Below are 23,637 nucleotides of genomic sequence, written 5' to 3'. Positions count from 1 at the left end.
AACCTAATTCCTGAGGGTGTTCCACTCACCCTGCCGGTGCCACGTCCAGCCCCCCCCCCCCCCTCCCCACACCCATCCCATCCCATCCCATCCCATCCCATTCCATCCCATCCCATCCCATCCCATCCCATCCCATCCCATCCTCCCATCCCATCCATCCCTATCTCATTCTCATCTCATCTCATCTCATCTCATCTCATCTCATCTCATCTCATCTCTCATCTCATCTCATCTCATCTCACTCCACCCCACCCCACCCCCCCCCGCTCAGCCGCTGGCGCTCAGTCAACTGGCCCGGCCACTGGCCCGCAGCGTCACCCACCGACCAGATTGCTCATGTCATGCGGCGGCGCCGGACACATGAAGCCGGGCAGCACGAGCAGGTCGAGGCGGCGCGCCACTGCTTCAGAGTACGGTCGACCAGCTGATTCCAGGCGAGCTTCAGTTGCACCGCCTCCACCGTGGTGCCCGTCCAGGCTGTCGGGCCAGGGCAGAGGAGGCTGAACTGCGACCGACTCCGACTCAGTGGCATGCACGAGGTCACTGTGAGCTGGTCAGCACTTGTTCGCTCCGGGCATGGTGCGTCTCACGGTAATTCTGCTCATTCGGCTTGACGTAGGCAATGTTCTAGCGAAAGGCTGGAGGCAGAGACGTATCGTTAGGGGCGTTTTCTGAATGGCAGGGCGAGGTACGACGTGCAACGCTAGCGGCAATCCGAATCTGATCGCTTGTGACTTGGCGGTCCTCTTGAGGTTTTACAACATGACCACAGCGAGCTAACAAATATAAAAAACGACACGCTAGTGTCAGTAAGACTTTTATCAAGGACAGGTCAGAGAGGGTCACGGGTGCAATTAGTTTGGTCGACTCTGGATAAGTGTCTCGTGTCAGTGCGTGTCAATAACTGTCTTCGCAATGTCTCAACGCTGACAGGCGGTTGCGAACCTGACTCAGTCCGGTAACCTTCCGCCACCCACGCCAAAACTCTAACATCTTATATATAAACTATATATATATATATATATATAACAAAACTCTGTCATTCGCACAAGCTGACTCCGAAATCCGGACAAGAGTGAAGCGATGCACGGCGCTCTCGAGGCAAACGCCGTCCGTCGGTCCCCCACCCCTCCCTCCGATCGCTGCGGTTACCCTGGTCCTGGTCATTCCCCCGCGCTCTCACGGGCCCGGACACAGCAGCAGAGCGTGGGGCAGCTGATAAAAACCACGCTTTCTTTCGTAGAAGGATTCAGAATGCAACCCAGTCTTTACGTCCGCCGTTGTTCAAGCATGCGCGCGCACGCACACACGTACGCACGCACACCACACGCACGCACGCAAACGCAGCCACGCTAGCGCACACACGCATACACACGCACACACGCACATGCTCCTTCACCCAAATTTCAGAAGTGATTGTGGCAGTAGCTTGAAATAACCCGAGCAACCAGCACAATTATGTGGGGCACATTGGTTGACTATGCCCCTGGTTGTCCAATCATTTGTTGATTTTTCCGTCACTCTCAGCAGCAGGCTACCCGACGGACGTAACCTTCCATCACTAAAATTGTACGCTCTAATAACATAGCGTCCGAAAACTCCAATCCATCCTGCCGTCCACGTGATGTCTGAGACCAACCTTTCAGTCGCGTCCCAAGGTAGCGGAAGTTGTTGCTGGTGCCCCAGGCGATGAGGACGCGCAGCCAGCGCGGGACGCGCAGCATGGCCACGAGCGTCTCGATGCTCTTGTCCACCTCCTCATCAGCGCTGCGGGGCGACGGCGGTTGGTGAGGGACGCCCGAAGCAAGGCCGTCCACACTGACCACCACCGCCGGCGGTTGGCCCGCAGCCACTGGAGGGAGGGAGGGAGGGAGGTAGGGAGGGAGGAGAGGAGAGGGAGGAGGAGAGGGAGAGGGAGAGGGAGAGAGAGGGAGAGGGAGATGAAGAGGGAGAGGGAGAGGGAAGGGAGAGAGGGAGAGGGAGGGAGAGGGAGAGGGAGGGGAGGGGAGAGGAGGGGAGAGGGAGAGGAGAGGGAGAGGGAAGGGAGAGAGGGAGAGGAGAGGAGGGGAGAGGGAGAGGGAGGGAGGAGAGCGAGATGGGGAGGGAGAGGGAGAGAGGGAGACGGAGGGGGAGACGGAGACGGAGACGGAGAGGGCGAGGGAGAGGGAGAGGGGAGAGGGAGAGGGAGAGGGCGAGGAGGGAGGGAGAGAGAGAGGAGACGGGAGGGGGAGGGAGAGGGAGGGAGATGGATGGAGAGAGGGAGAGGGGGAGGAGGAGGGAGAGGGGGAGGAAGAAAGAGAGGGGAGATGGAGACGGAGACGGAGACGGAGAGGGAGACGGAGAGGGAGACAGGGAGAGGGATAGGGTAGAAGTGCTGCGATGCAGGATCCCTTTTTCATCCCCGTCACCAAAAGGTGACATGATTGTCAAAAATTGCGACGGTTCGCATGAGCTTCTACTCAGTATTCATCCATAAGGTGCCATCCTCACCTACGCCCAGTAAACGCAGGAGGCAAATCCACAGTACCATTGTCCACACCCCAATCGTCGAGAAACCCCCATTGTCGCATCCCCCCCCAAAAAAACAAAAGTATTCCGCTCGTCCGGTGCTCCCATTCGCTGTGTCCACACAACGCCTCCCCCCCCCCCTCCCCCCTCCACGCCTCCCTTCACAGGCGGCCGTCCAGTCCGAGCGACTGTACACGCACAAGAGCTCTCTACTTGACAGCCTGCCTCAGCCAGCTTACAGGCGGCTAGGTAGCAACCACCCAAGTGTGAGATGGGTCCCCTTGAGTGGTGCTCCCGCTCAGGATGCCCCCCCCCCTCCCCCCCGCCCCTCCCGTGCATCCCCTCCTTCCACTCACACAGCGCGCGTCATGTAGACCCCGTTATCCGGTATCACCGTCCGCATGATAATATCCATGGCGGCGTGGTCCGCCTCCAGGTGGAAGGGTGCGTCTCGTGGCCGGCCGCCTCCAGCGCCTGCACGGTCTCTGTCAGCACGCGCCGGCAGCCGGGCGTGCTCGGGAACGTGGGCAGGTCCGCCACGTAGCGACCCCCAGCGGCGCCGGCCGCCGGCCATCTGCGGCGGAGCGACACCGACTGTCAGCCGTCGCCAGCGCCGACCAGCCATAGTGGCTGCCACCCGGCAGGGCCTCGCCGACAGCCATAGTGGCTGCCAACACCGGCAGGGCCCGCCGACCAGCCATGGTGGCTGCCAACACCGGGGCAGGGGCCCCGCCGACCAGCCATGTGGCTGCCAACACGACAGGGCCATCGACCAGCCATAGTGGCTGCCCAACCACCGGCAGGGGGCCTCGCCGACCAGCCATATGGGCTGCAACAAACCGGCATGGCCGCTCGCCGACCAGCCATAGTGGCTGCCAACAAACCGGCAGGCCCCGCGACCAGCCATGGTGGCTGCCAACACCGACAGGGCCTCGCCGACAGCCATAGTGGGCTGCCACACCGGCAGGGCCTCGCCGACCAGCCATAGTGGGCGCCAACACCGGCAGGGCCTCGCCGACCAGCCATAGTGGCTGCCAACCACCGGCAGGGCCCACGACCAGCCATGTGGCTGCAACAACACGGCAGGCTCCGCCGACCAGCTATGGTGGCTGCTAACGCCTGGCCATTTGCGCGCTTCGGGAAGCGCCAAGTGTGTGATCCGAAGAATGGGTCAGCTGGCCAGACAGGGAAGCAACGTCTGTATCAACGATGTCTCCAGCACACGCACAACAAAGGGCCCTCGATTCGAACCAACCCAATATCTCACAATGTTACCACAACCAAAACCAAATCAACAAACTGGGTGTAGCTTGACAGAGCAAATACCCCGTTCAAGCCTGTGCTGGACCCGCAAACCCGTTAAAATCCAGCCAACGCCACTGACAGTCCCAGCCATGAAAGCCCTGCCAACGCCACAGACAGTCCCGCCATTGGAACCCACCCAACGCCACAGACAGTCCCAGCCATTGGAACCCATCCAACGCCACCGAAGTCCCGCCATTGGAACCCAGCCACCCGCCACCAACAGTTCCAGCCATTGGAACCATACTGACGCCACCGACGTCCCGCCATTGGAGCGAGCCACCGTCACCGCAGCCGATGGCCGTCTGCCCCACCTGGCTGTTCCAGTAGACTCGCGGCACCAGCGGGTCCAGCCGGTACATGTCCGCCGCCTCGAGTGGCGAGGTCAGGAGCTCCATCACCTTCTGCAGGCCGGCTATCTCACGGCTGAGGAAGCCGACTGTGGCGCGTTACTGTGGACACGTGACGCACCGTTAGGCGTCTGAGAAAGCCGACTGTGGCGCGTACTGTGGGCACGTGACGCACCGTCAGGCGTCTGAGAAACCCGACTGTGGCGCATACCGTGGGCATGACTGCCGTAAGGCATCTGAGCAAGCCGACTGTGGCGCGTACCTGGGCACGTAACGTGCCGTCAGGCGTCTGAGAAAGCCGACTGTGGCGCGTACAGTGGGCACGTGACGTGGCGTGAGGCGTGTCGGCCCAACTGCAGCCAACACTACACACCTTTTATAGTGAGTGCAGAGGCGCGTGCGTCGAAGTAGTATGGGATGGTATTTTGGTTTCATGGGCGCGTCGGTTGGAGCGGCTATTTTGCGCCCATGACTTGGGCAGACGGTCTTCATTTCAGCGAGGCGTGCGTACGTACCGTGCGTTAAGCGGTCTAAGTCGCGGAGCCTAAGTTAGGCGTACCAAAGTTAGAGTCAGACACAGTCACAGGGCATTAAGAGGTGATTAGATTGCATCAAAAGTTGCATGCATGATTAAATATAAAACGATCTTAATGTAAGCGACCGGTTCTTCCCAATGAAGGCGAGCAGAGACAGTCTCCACCGTGCGTGGGGGCCGAAATAACACTGGCGCTCAGCTTCTGGTAAGGCCACTGCACGAGCACTTGGCCAACTGACAGTGAGTTACCGCATCTGGGACACGATGACGCTTGACCTCCGGACGGAAGAAAACCGTGCGCTGCGTAGGTGTGGCCGATACGGAGGCAACAGAGACTGACCTTCTCTCCTTCCTGCTTTTGTGTGGTGTGCGGAGGTCCAGTTAACCACTCTGTCCTGTACTGCCCTAAGCCTATTTCTCGCATCGCCATGGCTGTCTGTGCTCCCCTGGTCCCCAGATTGTTGCCCTTTTTCTTTCAGAAGGGCGGAAAGTAACTGTCAAAAGCAGCTGTTTAATATCAGTGTGGTGCGCGAGCAGAACTAGGTCGTGGGCCAGCTGCGGCCTCCTTGGCAGAAGTATCGGCCTTCTCAACCACCAACCAGTCCTGGTACCCTAACAAAGACCACGCGCTTTTCGACCGAGTTAAGAACTATCACCTGTCGTCAGATCTTACTCAGTAGGGCTGCTCATTTTCAGGTGCTTGATGGATGAAACATTGCCTCAACGGTCTGATGCGGTCAAACATAGCCCCCCCCCCCCCCCCCCCCCCCCCCCCCCCCCCACCGGTCCCCCCCCCCTCCTCCGCCCCGCCCCAAACCAACGCTTCTCTAAACTGCAATGAATTTCGGAAGTATAAACTGGGCGAGCTGAGGAGGTGCAACACCCTTTCGCCCAGCCGCTGCAAATCAAACCACATCCTGCGCCTGCTTCCGTCTTCAACCACCACCGTGTATAAATGCACATTTCTGCCCGAAGCAAACACCTGGATCAGGTGCTCCGGGAAAGGCTCTGATAATGCCTTTTCAACAGTCTGGCCTACGATTCGACGTAAGTTCTAGTGTTGGGTTCACAGGTGTAAACACTTGTTAGCACATGTTAAGTTCACAAAAACTCATTGTAGGCGGGGGACAAGGACCAAAATTGTCACAACAGCAACAACAACACAAAAAAACATATGCAGCGTTCGGTTCTTTTGACGCCAAATACACGCCACACATTAGCATTGTAGACACAATAGCGTGGCTATCAAACGGAAGGTGGCATGCCGGTGCGAACACGCGTTACATCACCGCCCTGCCGCAGAAGCGTCCTGACCACACGCGACTGGTCTGACCAATCCACACAACACATCAGTTCTGGCTTTGTGGACAGAGCCATTGAGAGAGACGAGACCAGACCCGCCGCACAGTCGTGCTCCGCCCTGCGGCAGAGACAGTGAGACGGGCGCGCACGCGGCGGGCAGCGGCACCGGCTGGCGCTCTCACCTCCGAACGTGGCCGGCAGCACCGCGCGCAGACCGACGCAGCTGAAAACCACACCGACCGGCCGTCAGCCACGGGGCCACGCCGCACACCCAGCCACATGGCCATCTGCGGCAGCACGGCACGCCGGCGTCCATCTGTATCGGCCAGCACAAAAACGCTTGCCCCAGCGAGGGCGGCGTGCAGATCCGGTCTGACAGCATCTGGCTAGCCCCGCGCTGCTTGAAAGTGACGATTGGCACGTACGCAAATGACTGGTAGCTTCGAATGACTCCGCCGGTTTCACCAGAGACGCGAGACAACGGCCCCGGGTGGGGCAGTTTCATCTAAGCAGGCCCCGTGGTCATCTGCCACACAAATCGCCGTCCCAGGCCACGCTCACACCACGGAGAAACTAGCCGCGATCGGCGCAGCAAAACGGCCTTTAGATCGCGGGGTGAGTTTTAATTCGGTGCATGATAATGCTGTCTAGCTCTGGCCCCGTTGTAACAGCCGGTGTGCAGGGCTGGAAGCTCATGACCACGTCGGTTGGGCATGCGTCGGAGATCAAACAAACTCATGTGAAAAAGCTGGCCACTAGAAGGTATTCATCAAACACAATGTGACTGATCTCTCACAAAGCCTCCAAAACATGGTGGAAAGGAAGAAAATCCGTTTATCACATGATAGCAAAGCTGACAAGTACGGGGACTCTGTTCACCACTTGATAGTCAGGTAATGTGGCCCTGAGCTGCCACGACAGGGCTGTCACAGCAAGAGACCGTCTCTCGCCACGGACAGCCTCGCCTGACGCCCGCACGCCTGCCAGCAGACGCCGACTGACCTGAGGCGTCCGCAGGTGGGCTTGAAAGCCGTAGCAGCCGGAGAAGAGCGCTGGCACGCGCACGCTGCCGCCCACGTCTGTGCCGACACCGAGGGGCGAGCCGCCGGCCGCCACCAGCACGCCCTCGCCGCCCGAAGAGCCGCCCGGTTACGCGCCGGCCGTCGTAGATGTTGGTCGTGACGCCCCAAACCGGGTTACTGCAACCGAAGCTGCGAGGCAAGGATACATCGGGTTTACTGCAACCGAATCTGCGAGGCAAGGGTACATCAGGTTACTGCAACCGAAGCTGCGAGGCAAGGGTACATCGGGTTACTGCAACCGAAGCTGTGATGGCAAGGGTATATCGGGTTACTGCACCCCAAAACTGGCGAGGCAAGGATACATCGGGTTACTGCAACCGAAACTGCGAGGCAAGAGTACATCGGGTTACTGCAACCGACAACTGCAAGGCCAAGGGTACATTGGGTTACTGCAACCAAATCTGCGAGGCAAGAGTGCATCGGGTTTACTGCAACCGAATCTACGGGGCAAGGGTACATCGGGTTACTGCAAACCGAAGCTGCGAGGCAAGAGTACCATCAGGTTACCTGCAACCGAACCTGTGAGGCAAGGGTATATTGGGTTACTACAAGCCGAAGCTGTGAGGCAAGAGTACATCGGGCTACTGCAACCGACAATGCGAGGCAAGAGTACATGGGGTTACTGCAACCGAAACTGCGAGGCAAGGGTACATCGGGCTGCTGCAACCGAATCTGCGAGGCAAGGGTATATCGGGTTACAGTAGCCAAATTCCGGTGAGAACTTAAGGCCATGCGTCCCAGTAGGGGTCACAAGGTGAAGCCGGGTAGGCACAGCCGAACCTGCGAGAGAGCGAGTTAGGTTCAAAGGCAAGGGGTTCCGGTCACTGCAGCCGGACCTGTGAAATGGGGGGGTCGAGGTCGCAAGACAAAACTCGACTTCAGGGGCGTAGCTTTACTCAGTTGGGAGGGCTGCGAACCACTTCCTCGAATCCTGAGAGGAAAGTGAGTGAAATTCAGTAAGAAATCCTTTTAGGCGTATTTAGCGTTGGTTATAGCCACCTCGTCTAGCTCAACCCTTAACTTATTGTACTCGACTAGACTCCAGGTGGATTCGATGGAGGCGAGAAGAAAGGCATCAGATCTCTACCTATCTAGATGGTTTTGCCTTATCTGCAAGGAGGTACGTTACTAGACCCGAAGCAATTTTCGGTCAGGCGGCCGCCATCCGCCTCAAACCACTTCTCTAGCGGGATTTTCGGACCCAAATGCGATAGAACGGGCCGGCACTGCTCTACAATTTTCACATACCGGCACGTGTGCTACGTTTTTAACAGTTTCGGCGATATTGCAGGTGATCCGCAGGGAAGGGTGCTGTTAGACACGCGGCGACTCTTAGCCAAGCGGCCGCCACCCACGCGGAGCGCATGAAGAAAGCCAATTTCGGACTGGAAGACGACAAGACGGTCGCAACCTACTACTGCAGGAAGTTGTGCCCGTCAGGCCCCCATTAAGCTCTTTGCATGCACGCCGAGCATTTGTTCTCCACCACATTGCTTTATTAATGACATTCTGCACCTGCTCGAGCACGGCTTGTCGCCGCCTCTCTCCCGCCGGCCGGCCCGACTGCCGTTCGCCACCTTGTGTCGGCGGCGCGAAGGTTTTCTTCACAGACCTTCACCGTAAGGTGGTGCATACGCACACGCACTAGCACGTGCACACGCACGCTAACGCACGCGGACGCGCGCACGTGTGGGTGCACACGCGCTGTCGTTTTTCGCCCGGCCGGCGAGCGAGTGCTCACCTGATCATGGTCTGTGGGACATTGGTCTTGCAGAAGGGCACGCCGCCCAGGTCGATGAGCGTCTGCACGACAGGCGCCGAGCGCGACGCCGGCTGGCCCAGGTGCTTGGCCAGCCCGGCTGTTGAGTCGTAGCCCTCCAGGTCGACGCAGTCCTTCACGCTGAAGGGAAGGCCGTGCAGAGGGCCGCGCGCCGCCGCCGGCAGGCGGTCCAGCACCGATGCCCGGCTCTAGCGACATCGGCACCAGTCAGCGGCAGAGTGCCAGGTCACGAGTACCAGCACAGGCCAGTGTGCAGCACTGTCACAAGTCACAACTCATTGGTCAGGTGTGCCATTAAGCAAATTTAGTCACTCGATCAGGTGATTAGTTTATTATTTCACTTTTGGTAGTCAGATCTGCACTGCATTGTCATTTGCCCTGTGTTCATCCTTCCCTCACGACATTTACAATAATTATGATGACTTTGAATTGAAGTGTCAGGAAACATCATCTTGATTAATGAAAGCATACAGGTGTTAAACATTGTCATTATAGTACAAGTCTCACCTCAGCAGTTTGCAACAAACTCTGTAACACAGTTGTATTTTGCTGATGCTTGCAGAGCCTGAAAATAGTGCATGTATGTCACACAAGAAAGTACAAAGTCAACAAATTATGTCAAATGTTCAACAGCACATCATCCTCAGATGGGTACACTGCAAATGGAAACATCTACATATCAATGGTCTCAGACAGAGCACAGAAATACACCCTACCAGAGCTTAGAAATACACTTGCCAAAACACTCACCTTGGCCTGGTAAGCTCTGAGTACCTGGACGGCCTTCAAACTGCCCCACCTGCAACTGTTCTATCAGTTGCAGCAAAGGCAGCTCCAGGATGTCCATCCTCTCCTCGGTGATCAGGTTACCATCAACCAGAAGGTGTTTGGTCAACTGGACACGTCGCTGCCGCTCCAGCTCCAAACGCCGCTCGACCCGCGCGTAGTACTCGGGCTGTCAGAGGATGTCACAATCTCAGCACTGAGCCTGGGCATAGCAGGCTGCCTGATGGGGTCACATAACTTGCCTTGGCTTGTGGGGGGCTTATTAGGCTGTGTCACCGAGCTGGCTACAGCAAGGAACTTTGAAACCTCAAATAGATGTTAACATTAGTGAAGCATAATATGTGGCAAAGAAAAATGGCAATACATAATGCTTTTCCATAACTGAATGCACCTTCCAATAATAAGCAAAAGCCATAGTTATGCAATAACTGGCATCTTCACAAGGCCTTACCTTTGCTGAATTTCTCTTCTTCAGCCACCAAAGCAGAGTCATTCCTGATATAGCAGCACAGCTTGCACCCACAACCCACAAATTCCACATGGAATCTGTCATGGTACTCATATGAGCTGAAGATTCTTGGTTTTGCCAGAGCTGCTGGTTCTGGTGAAAAATCAAACGGCACTTGGTGAGATATGCTACACGATCATAATGATTACCTGTCAAAAACTCAGCACCAATCATTTTGATATAGGGTGGCCAGTGGCCTTTTCATCACTTAGCTGCTTTGCACTGATAAATTACTTATTGGTCTGTCTGGCTAGCAGAGGAACAGTTTGAAGTTGAGACAAAATCCTAACCTAACCAAACCTACCTAACCTAACCTAACCTAACCTAACCTAACCTACCTAACCTAACCTAACCTAACCTAACCTAACCTAACCTAACCTAACCTAACCTAACCTAACCTAACCTAACCTAACCTAACCTAACCTAACCTCCCCACCCTATATCCTCTTCACCCAGCATCCCATTGGCATCCATGTTCCATGCCATATATAGGCATCATGTAGTGAGCTTTTATTTAGCTGCCATGTTCTCATTTTGCTTTACATTCCCCACCCAATCCCCCTGCAAACCCATGGTCCTGTTGGCATCAAGGATCAAATTTCATGGATTCTTGTTACCTTGGCCGGGTACATTTGTATGGTTCTTGATGCTGCTTGATGCGCAGTAATGTTGTGACCCGCGCAGTAATGGCGCCGGTTGTCATGGGTGCTGTGTGTGTGCGGCGCTCGGGAGCTCGCCATCGTAATTATAAAAAATTGAAGGTAAGATCATGAATCTACCTGTTTTGTGATTATTTACATATGTACTGCCTTAAACACGACGAATGGTTTACCTTGGTCCCGTACATTTTGTAGAGTTCTTGGTAAGCAGAAATGCTGTATTTACGCAACGGCAACGCAGAAATGGCGCTGGGGAGTCCAGGCGGTGCGGTGCGCGCGGCGCTCGGGAGCCCGCCATCGAAGTTATTGAAATTCGAAGGTAGGAGCATGATTCTACCTGTTTTGACATTATTTACGATATGTCCTGCCTTAAACACGACGACTGGTGTACAATAAAAACAATATGTGTACAATACAATACAATGGTGTACAATAAAAACAATAAAAACAAATGCAGCAATGACCAACACGCCCACCCAAAGCCCCATAACGCTGCGCTCAACAACCACGCGTTGCCCACCTATCTTTGTCTGTCTGTCAGTGGGGCTTTACGACACACTCAGCCGCTGAGGCTATATTGCGTCGCCTGCCTCTCACCCTGGCGGGAAGGGCGGGCACCCACCTATCTTTCTGTTTTGTAAACAGTGTGTGTTTGACTCCGTCGCGTATTAATTGTAGCTTAATCATATTAATGCTCCCATATTACTGCCATATTAAGGGAAACATCGGGTTGTCCAAAAAAATGTGCAGCGGACGGGCTTGTTCTGTTGGCACCAGACTCTCATTTCACATTCATATTTAGGTCCATACCAGATTTCAGCGTACACTTCAGATTGACCTGAAATATATCCTGATGACGCAGTTGAGTCCTTTGGCTATCATGAGCACAGATCTAGAACCGGCTACCGCCCAATTACCGCGACACAGCCTGCATCGCACATCATGATAAAAAAGCGAACCCCTTTAATTCTCTTGGAAATCGTTGTGCAGATGGATTTTGACTTCTTGATTGCCATGAACACAAAACCTAAGACCGGTACACCATTTCCGAAAGGTTACAGCCTTTCAAGGTCGCTTATTCAAATGCCGATGTCGCTAAAAAGCGCGTTTTATTAACATTGGCTCAGCTTTTAATTCTAGATCTAGCGGACTTACAGGGTTGCCAGCAATTTTGCATACAGATGCTGCCCATTCTTCTGAGCACAATGAGCACAAAACCTAAGTCGGCAGCTCGCTCCACGATGAGGCAGCACGGTAGCAAACCACCTCCGATTGGCCGAGAGTTTGCGCCCCGGCAGAGCTTCAGAGCTCCGGTCTCCGATGAGCGGGTGGCCCGGCGTGACGCCACGGATAAACACAATACACACGACCGCACACACGCAGCAAACACATACGCTGAATCGTAGCGGGTGAGTTGGTTGTGAAGGGTTACACGTACTTTAAGCAGCGGCGAGTGGTCGGGCAGCAGAGCGTCGTCAGGGTATGCTGCCACTCGACAAACTGGTTTGTGACAGAGAAGGTCATTTGTATATAAGCTAAGGAGCATCGGCCTGGCGATGCATCCCTGGGGCATACCGAAGCGGACCGGTTAAGTCGTCGTACCGCCTCTCGCCAGCCAGCGGCTTCTGATCATCCAGAGAGCTTCGGAACCATGTTGGGTTGATTCCGTACCATCCCAGCTTAACGGGATGCTATCGTCAACCGTGTCAAATGCTTTGCTGAGGTCGGCGGTGTTAACTGGGGAAATCTCGCCGCGTTCTGAGTTGTGTTTGATTCATTCGACAGCGCCGGGCACGGCGTCCTCGGTGCAGTGGCAAGGCCTATCTGCATATTGGTCATGAAATAAATTACTGTGGTTATGCAGATACCGAGAGAGTTATTGCAGACAATATTCTTAGCTCTTTTAGACAAGCAAGACGGCAGGGAGGTCACTAAATATCTAGAGGGCATGTATACGTCGCCTTTCGCTTTGTGAATGGGAACCACCTCGGCAGTTTTCGACCCATCGGGAACAAATGCCCTTTGTCACGGAAGCGTTGACAACGCGCTACATACGGCGGCCTATCGCTGCGCAACACCTCTTGACTGGCCCCACCGACACCCCATCCAATCACCAGCTTCAGAAGAGTTCATGCGTCACACAGCTCCCACCAGCTCCGGCTGGCTGGGGCTGGAATGGCGCCGAGACGACGGTAGGCGGTCGCCGTTCCCGACCAGTTACTCTCAGGTTGTGCGCGATCCGGGAGCCCACCGACGGAGATAACTGGTTGAAGCGATTGCCCTGGTGCAAGAACCTGGTGAGAATTCGTTGTTCTGCGTGGCTGGTGGTTTGGGCTGGAAGTGCTGAGCCGGAAGGCGCCAAGAGGTGGGACCAAAAATATCGGCCGTTGGAACTCAGTGGCTGGCGGCCGAGAAAATCTCCGCAATTCCGGACCGGGTTCCGGAAGCGGCAGAAGTCCTCTCGAGACTCCATGCCTGGTCTGGTCCCGAGATCTCGCCAGGCCTGGTACGTTTTGTGCCGCCCAGACCTGACCTGGCGCAGCTCAGGACCGTCTATAAGCCATGGGCAGCCCCCCCCCCCCTCTCGGCGGCACCGTATGGTATGGGCTGGACAGTGCCGATCTATGACCGTACACCATATGTATGGTGACACGGCACGCATGGTGACCCAAGATCACCATGTTCTGCAATGGACAGGTTATCGACCATGGCGCATAACCTTGATGAAGGTTTCGTGGAGATCAGTTCCATATGTTAGGAGAAAAGTGTTGCCTGCAACCAGTTTTGGTGGTTTTGAGCGTTTTTTTCTTGACCTTTGACCAGACCCAAGGTTACCGCATTCTACGAAGGATAGGGGGGAGGGCAACATGGCACATCGATTGGGAATTGGCAAAGGTTTGTGTAAAACATTCGACCCCTCGTGGTGCGCGACTTGTTCTCCGCACGCGGCCACCATTTTACGCCCAAGGTGGAAGGAGCGCGGGCGCCTTCTCCCGTATGGCGCGAGTCCGGTTGCACCGGACACCTCGAGGTCGTTGGTTCCGAGATCTGTCGCCAGGTGGCCGTCATCCTGGCTGTCGGCTACACCGGCACTGGAGACGCGGCCGGCCGCTAGGTGGCGGGAACAACAGTACCAGGCATCCCTGGTGCCGCAGACGAGTACTGCGTGTGTGTGTGGGGGGGGGGGGGAGGGGAAGAGAACGCCCCACCCCAGGGCGAGCGTGATGTGGGCCGTGGACAGCGGCTTCTGTAGGCACTCCGCACAGTGACCTCTATAGGGTGGGTTGCTGGGGACGGGTCAAAGAGGGTGGGACTCTGTGGCCTTTACGGGAGACTCCTTCGCGTGTCTTAATATACGTAGTTTGTTTTTATTCATAAAAATGCGCGTTTGTTATTGTATGTCAGTGAATGCATATTCACCACAAGTCGGGTGGCGTGTGTAATATACAGGTACAATGAGATTGTCTTTCCCTTCCTGCTTCGCTGTGCCAGGGTTGCTCTGTGGTGAATACTAAATCGACTCTTCCGGGTCCACACATCCATACCGCGTGGCAGGCGGAGCAAGTGTGCATTAATTTGAGCCACAATTCATTGATGTGGCCGATTGGTGCGATGTGATATTTCGCGGTAACGGCTGGCGCGGCGCGCTGGCTGAAGGCGCGAGAACATAAGGTTTGGTGGCAATCGGTCTTATAGACTCGGGGCATTGGACTGCAGCCAATTTTTGTGGTTTGGGGAGTGTTAGCGATTTTGAGCTGAGTCAGGGTTGCCATGTTCTGGAACGGATATGATACCTAGCCCGGCGCATCGACTGGTGAGGATTTGGTGGAGATCAGCCTCATAGACTTGCGTATTAGGCTGTCGGTGTACTGGTGTAACGGATTTTTGCATCTTTGGTGATTTTAGACCTGATTCAAGGTAATTATCTTTTAGAGGAATGGATTTCTATTTGAGCGTTATAAAAAATGAGGACATTGTGTCGATTGACATCATAGGGCTGGAGTGCGTGAATGACAAGTTTCGTCGGCTATTTAGTCCTCGCGTACATTTCAGAATGGAGTGCGGCAATAAGGAAGCAGGTCGCTGTTCGCTATTCGCTCGTCGTGGGGGTGTGGATCTGGATGCTGGGATTTGAATGGCGTTTGAATGGGACGTACCGAAGCGGTAAAATGCATTCGATCTTGTGCGGAGCTGGCGAAACCGCAACCTGTGTGGGCACATTAGTTTAAACACTGAGGTGGGTTGATCATATGACACGGTAGTGGGCATGTTAAAGCTCGATTAAATTATCCTGATTGCATCATCTTTGTTTGGAGGTTATACCACGTAGCCTTCCTTTGATGACCCATAACCTGCTAGCACATCCAGTGGGCAGATGATAAGCGGGTGTTCTTTACCTTCCGGCCGACAATGTTTGCGGAGGGAAGAGCGTCGGCTTAGGTCTGTAATGAGGGCCGGCTAATCAGCTGACGACACGTCGCTGCCAGGCTGGGTAAATCATCTCAATGACAAGTTTGTTGCTAGTCATGACGTCACTGGTAGAAGTGTAAAAAACGAACTTCTTTACTTCTCACAATATCACAAGGATTTATCAGCCAATTATGATGGCAACAATGAAAACCAAGCAGGTATTCGTAATAACACGTGTCCTTCATCCCACTGATGGCGTCACTGGTACAAATGAATCGGTCATCAGTTGAAAACTATCAGTGGGACACGTTTTTCGGGCTGTATTTTCCCGCTGCTCACGTCGTTCCGGGAGACTGTTATGGTGTACGTGCATCTACCTACGTACTCGTGGCTTACATTCTTGTGCCATTTGAAAAATAAATGAAAAATGAGCTGCGTTTTACCTTCTGCTCATGACGTCACGTGACACGAGTTATGGTCTTCGTTTCGTATCACTGTGGAACCTGATAATGGCAGAAAACCACCTTTCCCAGCAGGCTTCCTCAAGAAACTACTGCAAGAAGGTCCAAGTAATCCATGAACAAACCGCATTCAGGCATGTCCACACTGAGCCGTCAATGGGGCCGGAAAAAGACGAACTGGCTCAACGTTTTCGGTTACCGGCATTATCGGTCTTTAACAAACATTCCAAAATAGTGTCCATCGGTGCAACCAGTGGTGGACATCATTTTGACATGGTTTAGACGGCAATGGTTCTTCCTAGACTTGAAACGCGGGTTCCGTGAGTGTTATGGCACCCTCACCATTAGACACTCTGAGAATGTATGTAGAGCATTAACGTTATGACAATGGATGGGAAGAATCGACTACAGTATGACTATGAGCTCCCTTACTTTCTGAGACGTTCCTCCGTCTATGTTTCGGGTGCCAACGCCAGATTTTGTATTACATTTGCAGCCCAACTCTTTAATTTACCTTCCGGCCGTCTGCTATGAACTCTCCAATTGCAATGCGTGGCGTTGCTTTGCCGCTGCAAAGTGTTTGAAATTATTCCTGAACAAAATGTCTTTTAAGTGAGTCCACTTCGAGTCAATAGTATGGCCGTTGATGCGCATAATCGTAATTTTTACCTTTTGGGCCGTCAGCGTTATACACCCATTTCAAACGTGCCAATTTACTTTCAATCGATGCAACTATCAGCGACACCATTTTAAGAAAGTGTTTGATATGGACAGACCATGCTGTCGGCCGATACGCAAAGAGCTGTGTTTTAAGCCCATCACCGGCCCTATTGGTAACTCTTGTTGCATCGTGTGCTGGTTGGGATAAGTACGCTTTTCTACGTGTCATGTGCGATCGTTGGACTTGATTTTTCAGGTAAAAATACTTTTCATTGTATATACATTTAGCCGCATGCACACCGTGTTTCACGTTCGAAGGCTCGTGTAGGTAATGCGTAGGCTTTACAGCGCGCTCTGGTTATGTGCCCTGGAGGCCGTGGTACCGCCCGTGGAAAGCTTCCCGGATCTAGAATATTTCAGATGCTGTTTGAACAGCTTTATAATGATGTCCACTTGTCGTTGCACCGATGGAAACTATGTTGACACGTTTGAAATGGACAAATGATACTGGCGGCCGAAACGTAGAGTCCGCCCATACCCATCACCGGCCCTATTGTTAACTCTGCGTCTCTGGTGCGCTCGTTGGAATGTATGCTGCTTTTCCGCGTGTCATACGTGAACGTTGGACTTGATTCTTCAGGTAAACGTACCTTTTATGGTATACACATTTAGCCGCATGCACATCGTGTTTCTCACTCGCAGGCGTGTGGGTATTGTTTAGGCCTGAAAGCAAGCCCTGGCTATGTGCCCAGTAGGCCGTGGTGCTGTCCGTGAAAAGCTAACCGAGGCTGGAATATTTGACATGCCCTTTTTAAACAGCTTTAGAATGATGTCAGCTAGTCGTTGCAACCGATGAAGCTATATTGACACGTTTGAAATGGACAAATGATACTGGCGGCCGAAACGTAAAGAGTTCACTTTACGCCTATCATCGGCCCTATTGCTAACTCTGAGTGGGCACACCCGAATGACATTTTGTTCAGTAAGGAGGGGTCCACTGTCTCCATGATGATAGCGAAATTGTATGCATAGTTTTAAAATGATGTTGCTAGTGATATCGTCGATTTAAACTATGCTGGCACGTTTTAAGTGGACAGACAATGGTAGCGGCCGAAGCGTAGAGTCCGCTTAGTCTATCAACGGTCACTATTGGTAACATCGAGTGGACAGATTTCAATGCAGGTTTACTCACGAATCATTGGGGATCTCCAGTACTTTCTAAATGTAGCAAAGTTCGTTCATGGAGTCAAATTAGACATTTCATGGCAGGCGGTCGCAATGGAAATGAGTATTGGTTCAAAATGGTGGATTTGGCGACGGGCGCTCCAGCCGGAAGTGGACTTCCTTATTTATTTTCCTGTACTGACGTAGCATTTCTCCGTTTGCAATGTGTGACCAACGCGTTTTATGGTATATACACAAACCGCATACAAGCCTTGTATCAGGCTTGCAGACGGTTAGGTATTGCGTTGGCCTTAACGCACGCTGTGGCTTTGTGCCCAACAGGTCATGGTGGGCCCCGAGGAATAATCCATCGCGCTACAATGCTTTCAGGGTCCTGACCATGATATCCGACGTAATACCCAGGCTGTTAGGTATTACGTCGAATAACTGGGCACATGGCACAGCTGCTCCTATTTGCCCAGTTAGCAGCGCTGGTCCCCGGGAATAGCCCGCCAACAAGAATATATGAATTGTCATTTAGGTAGTTTTGGGAAGTGTCGGCTACCGATTTCACTGATGGAAACTGAACTGACATGCTTGAAATTGGCAGATAATGCTGACGGCCGAATGGTATACTCTGCTTATACCTCTCACCGGCCAACTCTGTTGTCAACTCTGCCTTCTCTTGTGTGCTCGTTGGAAATGTGTGCTTCGTTTCAACGTGTCATATGTGACCGTTGGACTTGGTTTTTCAGGTAAACATACCTTTCATGGTAAATACAGTTAGCCGCAGACACGCCGTGTTTCACGCTCGAAGGCTCGTGTGGGTATTGCGTAGACCTTAACGCAGGCTCTGGTTATTTGACCTGGAGGCCGTGGTACTGTTTGTGAAAAGCTAACCGGAGCTAGAATATTTCAGATGTCATTTAAACAGCTTTATAATATTGTCCACTAGTCGCTGCACCGATCGAAACTATACTGACACGTTTTGAAATGGGAACATGGTGCTGGCGGCCGAAACGTAAAGAGTCCGCTCATGGCTATCACCTATATGGCTATATTGGTAACTCGGAGTGGACTAAACTCAATGACGTTGTGTCCAGGAATCATTTCGGGCACCTTGTAATAGTTAATAAATGCGGAACACCTATGCCAAGCAGTGAAATTCGAGATTTCACATCAGACGGCCGGAAGGGTAAATAGAAGTGCTTGGCTGGAAAGGTAATATGTGGACTGGCGCTGCGTGCCGAGAGCTAGGCAGAGGAGCGGCTCAAAAAAGGTGTCCACCCATACTCATTTTGCATGTAATTTTTCAATCGGTTGCCATGGGGTAAATTTTCAAAAATTTTTGGAAGGGGAGTGGGGGAGGGGGTGCCATGAAACGTAGAGATTCCACCTTTCTACGCTTGCAGCCCAAACGGCGCAACGTGGATTGATTTCCCCGTCCCAAATGGGATGGCTTCTCTCTCGTCATGCGTGACTATTACACTAGATTTTTAAAACAAAGACACGTTTCATGACATTCACATAGTTAGCTGCATGCGAACCTTGTGCCATGCTCACAGGTGGGTAGGTACTTAGCGTCGGCCTGAACGTACGCTGTGGGTTTGTGCCTAATACCAGTGTTTGCCCGCGGCAGTAATCGGCCGAGCGATACATATTGCATTTATTCTCTGAGCATTTTGGAAATAATTTCAACATTATTCATATTTCAGCATCATTCAACTCTATCAATCAATGATTTCCGACAATTCATATATGCTTGCGGCCACCCATTAAATAATGAGGCGTACATGGATGTTGATGTTCCTATTAGTATAGTAGAAGCATGTAGTGATATATATATATATATATATATATATAAAATATATATATATTATATATATATATATACCTATATTTGTATATCTGGGTAGTGTTATTTTTTGACGACAGACAGACAAATCTCGCAGAACTTGCACGCTTGCTTTGCTGTGCGTTGGTGCGATATGGGTTGGAGTGTTGTAGGTGATCAGTAGAAATGGTGCTCTCGTATTGCTCTGGACCTAACACGGATTATACGCCTCTGTATGCCCCATCACACATCACGCTAATGATTTTCGCAATGTTGTCAATCGACTAACCCGATCTCTGCTGCCGTTGCATGGGAAGTCAAGGGGCGCTAAAAGTCAAATACTCCATAATGGCAGTCCAACCGTCAATGAGCTATCACACCATAAAAGCGTATTAACAGTACACAACGAGCAATACCGTATACTTGGCGATTCATCAGACCCCAGCCGTACAGCCATTCTCGTCATTCCGATGCTCGGTTGTGCATAGGCCTATTAGACACATGATGGGCCATCTGAACTCGCAATTTACCCTACCACAAATCAAATCAAGGTTAAGAACTTTATTCAAGCCTGGTTAACAATGCACGCTTCAAAATTCACCGCCTCAATGCGTAACTAGTCATTTTCGTCATTCGTCATTTGCCTCATGCGTGTACTGAGATCCCTGTACGCTAGTTTTTCCGTGTGGATCGATTGTGTACAATCTGGGTCTATGGCTGAAATCCCCTTACATATTCCGCAGTGTTGATTTCTACGTTTATATAACTGGTGCCTCTGGCACGAGACATGCGTGCACTGGCCTATGGGTCTCTGCCCTCTCCCCACCCTGTCTCTAAGCGCACGCCTCTCAAAGTTAACGGACACGCACCATTCGCTCCCTCTCTCGTGGCGCATCATGTTTAATACCGACAGCATCAAAATACTCTGGCATTTGACGGGGTGTTGCTACATGCGGCCCGCTGCCAGACGCCTGACGCCTACTCTATCGCGCATCATACTTCAAGGGGGTTCGCAATAAGCACCACAAAACTGTTCTCTGCCGCCCTTGCCCTGAGCACACCTCCATTACTAAAGACTTCGTAAAACAGTGGAGCGAACTGTACTTTTGCAAAACTTTTGCTATCTCATCCACATTATACATTCCTGTATTATTGTTATGCATTCCTCGGTCTTATTCGATGCTGGGCTCACCGCAATCTGGCCTATGCTGTTACGGCGATCGATGGCCTTGGCCGATCAGCTGATCGTTCGCGCCATTTTCGTCCTCGCCAAATCGTCTGTCAAGTGCGTGCACTTTGGCGCGGGTATGAAGATGTTCTAATTGGTCGGGCGGGAGAAGTTTCAAAAGCGTCAAAGTCAATCACCAGACCGGACTGCGGACAGATCGAGACCTGGCGCATTGGGTTGGTCTTTGGAGGCGGGATCTAGGTGAGGTCAAGCAAGGAGCAAGCAAATATGGAGGAAAGCGAATATATCCTGCCATGACTGTAATTAAACAACATAACAATTAGCTTGTCACGAAGCATCATTGCTTATACCCAATGCAGCAATAACATAAAGTGCATGACGCAGCAAGAAGGGATACTTTCGAGAAGCTTCACAAGAGCACAATGCTGGCACCTTTCGCTTACGGGGACGCTTCTATCCGGAATGTAATTCACTTGAGCTACCATGACCTTTTAGGTCGGCACTAGACCACTCCTTGACGCTAAGTCTGATGCATGACGTAGCCACATGTTCAATGAGTAGCGAAATGCATTTACATGCATATATATATATATATATATATATATATATATATATATATACTTAATTTAGCTCGAAACAGTTTTAAAATGGTGTCCTCGAATGATTGCATCGGAGGAAACCATACTGACCCGTTTGAAACGGGCAGATAATGCTGACGGTCGAATCACAAAAAGTTAGTCTATGCTTATCATCGGTCATGATATTTCGGAGTGAACTTAACTGTTCCTCAATCATTCGGAACCATTTGCAAAAGTTTTTAAGTGCAGCAAAGTTTGGTCATGCAGTGAAATTTGAACTTCATTGCAGGCGGAGTAAGGTTTGGTAAGGTTACAAAGACGTTTGGTTGGAAAAGTGATTTATCGACTTGTGCTAGCAGCGGACACATGACCGGAGAAACGTGTCAGAAAGGTGAGGGTGGCCCAAACTTATTTTGTACTCGAACGATTCGTGCTGAACATTCTCGGAACGGGGGGGGGGGAGGGACAACACCCATGTAACCGCCGTTCCCTAACCTTTGGGACAAAACACATTTTTATTGATTCCCACGTCCCAAGTCTGTTGTTTTCTCTGCTACGTCAAGTACAACAACCATATTTGATTTTTTTAGGGAAACACTCCCTTTATGGTACACACATAACTGCTCTCAAGCGTTGTTGCAGACTTGCAGGCGGTTAAGTATTGCGTCGATCTGAAGCTGAAGTAATATATATAATATATATATATATATATATATATATATATATATATATATATATATTATGTTATATACTACATGCTTTAATGATAGATTACATTCATGCGCTTTTCATTCAGTGAGGAACCGCAAACATATACAGATATAAGAAGCCATTAACCCGTAGAGTTGAATGATGTTGATAAGACAATAGTACCTTATTCCTCGCAGAAAAACCAGGACAATGGAGATATAGTTCGGTTGAAATTTCGGCACCATGTCTCTATTGAAACAATAGCAGAAGTTTGCTACCGCTCTTTTTTTTTAATTGCTATTGCTATTACTATTTGAAGGTTGCTTCTGCTATCGCTTCGATAAAGTACCTTGCCGAAATATCAACCGAACTATATCCCCATTGTCCAGGTTTTTCTCCGAGGAATAAGGCCAATCCTCTGTCTTATCTATGTGAGTAATGTTCCTCGCTTATGCACTTAACAACGCGTAATTCTGAATGATGTTGAATGATGATGAAATCATTTTAAAATGTTCAGAAAACAAATGCTGGTTATTAGGCACAAATCCACAGCGTACGTTCAGGCCGACGCAACACCTACCCGCTGTGAGCATGACGCAAGGTTCGCATGCAGCTACATGTGAATGTCATGAAACGTGTCTTTGTTTTAAAAATCTAGCATAATAGTCACACATGACATGAGAAAGAAGCTATCACATTTGGGACGGGAAAATCAATCACGTTGTGCCGTTTGGGCTGTTAACGTACAAACGTGGGATCTCTACGTTTCATGGCACTCCGTCCCCCCCCCTTCCAAAATTTTTGACATTTACCCCATGGCGACCAATGAAAAATTAAATGCAAAATGAGTATGGGTGACACCTTTTTTGAGCCGTTCCTCTGCCTAGGTCTCGGCATGCAGCGCCAGTCCACATATTACCTTTCCAGCCAAGCACTTCCATTTATCTTCCGGCCGTCTGATGTGAAATCTCGAATTTCACTGCATGGCATAGCTGTTCCGCATTTATAAACTACTGCAAGGTGCTCCAGATGATTCCTGGACACAACGTCATTGAGCTAAGTCCACTCCGAGTTACCAATATAGCCATATAGGTGATAGCCATGAACGGACTCTTTACGGTTCGGCTGCCAGCACCATGTACCCATTTCAAACGTGTCAGTATAGTTTCGATCGGTGCAACGACTCGTGGACATTATTATAAAGCTGTAAAGAGTCTGTTAAAAATGGCATCTGAAATATTCTAGCCCCGGGAAGCTTTTCACGGGCAGTACCACGGCCTCCAGGTCAAATAACCAGAGCCTGCGTTAGGGTCTACGCAATACCAACACGAGCCTTCGAGCGTGAAACACGGTGTGTCAGCGGCTAACTGTATTTACCACGAAAGGTATGTTTACCTGAAAAATCAAGTGCGACGGTCACATATGACACGTTGAAACGAAGCACACATCCCAACGAGCGCACGAGAGAAGCAGAGTTAACAATGTGGCCGGTGATAGGTATGAGCGACTCTACGATTCGGCCGTCAGCATTATCTGCCGATTTCAAGCGTCAGTTTAGCTTCCATTAATGAAATCACTTGCCGACACTATTCAAAACTGTCTGAATGGCAATTCATATATTCTTATTGGCGGGTTATTCCCGGGGACCAGCGCTGCTGCTAACTGAGCAAATAGGAGCAGCGTGCCATGTGCCCAGTCGTCCGACGAAACACCTAACAGCCTGCCAGCCGAAACTCGCTTGTTTTCGCTACAGTGTACCATAGAAGTGGTGCATCTGAACATTCAGTATCATGGTCAGGACCCTGAAAGCATTGTAGCCGCGATGGATTATTCCTCGGG

The 23,637-nt window shown here is 51.6% G+C and overlaps 2 protein-coding genes and 1 long non-coding RNA gene across 3 annotated transcripts; all 3 read right to left on the bottom strand.

Moving 5' to 3' along the window:
* Positions 1 to 334: 334 nt before the first annotated feature.
* Positions 335 to 2,947, bottom strand: LOC119108436 (uncharacterized). The gene is made up of 3 exons (XM_037232007.1): positions 2,865 to 2,947; positions 1,640 to 1,767; positions 335 to 477 (listed from the first exon to the last, which is right to left on the bottom strand). The coding sequence occupies exons 1-3, from the start codon at positions 2,921 to 2,923 to the stop codon at positions 335 to 337; spliced, it is 330 nt and encodes a 109-aa protein (XP_037087902.1). The 5' UTR covers positions 2,924 to 2,947.
* Positions 2,948 to 4,283: 1,336 nt separating this feature from the next.
* LOC119108435 (fatty acid amide hydrolase 1-like) lies at positions 4,284 to 9,439 on the bottom strand. The gene is made up of 6 exons (XM_037232006.1): positions 9,425 to 9,439; positions 8,821 to 9,047; positions 7,155 to 7,208; positions 6,180 to 6,220; positions 6,102 to 6,115; positions 4,284 to 4,316 (listed from the first exon to the last, which is right to left on the bottom strand). The coding sequence occupies exons 1-6, from the start codon at positions 9,437 to 9,439 to the stop codon at positions 4,284 to 4,286; spliced, it is 384 nt and encodes a 127-aa protein (XP_037087901.1).
* A 226-nt stretch (positions 9,440 to 9,665) lies between these two features.
* LOC119107117 (uncharacterized) lies at positions 9,666 to 11,369 on the bottom strand. The gene is made up of 3 exons (XR_005095198.1): positions 11,333 to 11,369; positions 10,097 to 10,246; positions 9,666 to 9,814 (listed from the first exon to the last, which is right to left on the bottom strand). It is a non-coding gene; the product is annotated as an uncharacterized LOC119107117 (long non-coding RNA).
* Between the last annotated feature and the right edge of the window lie 12,268 nt (positions 11,370 to 23,637).

This window comes from Pollicipes pollicipes, unplaced genomic scaffold (assembly GCF_011947565.3).
Source record: "Pollicipes pollicipes isolate AB1234 unplaced genomic scaffold, Ppol_2.1 Scaffold_6686;HRSCAF=7923_pilon_pilon_pilon, whole genome shotgun sequence".
In the NCBI taxonomy this organism is placed as follows: domain Eukaryota; kingdom Metazoa; phylum Arthropoda; class Thecostraca; order Pollicipedomorpha; family Pollicipedidae; genus Pollicipes; species Pollicipes pollicipes.
This window is presented reverse-complemented; position numbering and strand designations above follow the sequence as displayed.

Bases quoted from the DNA above. Each gene is read 5' to 3' on its own strand.
- LOC119108436 (XM_037232007.1), bottom strand. From the start codon at position 2,923: ATGGATATTATCATGCGGACGGTGATACCGGATAACGGGGTCTACATG. The intron at 1,768-2,864 runs GTGAGTGGAAGG...GTCGCCCCGCAG, and splicing joins GTCTACATGACGCGCGCTGT to CGCTGATGAGGAGGTGGACA. The intron at 478-1,639 runs GTTGGTCTCAGA...CTGGCCCGACAG, and splicing joins CCTTGGGACGCGACTGAAAG to CCTGGACGGGCACCACGGTG.
- LOC119108435 (XM_037232006.1), bottom strand. The intron at 7,209-8,820 runs GTGAGCACTCGC...CTTGCCTCGCAG, and splicing joins GTCCCACAGACCATGATCAG to CTTCGGTTGCAGTAACCCGG. The intron at 6,221-7,154 runs GCGCGTAACCGG...TGTGGTTTTCAG, and splicing joins ACCAACATCTACGACGGCCG to CTGCGTCGGTCTGCGCGCGG.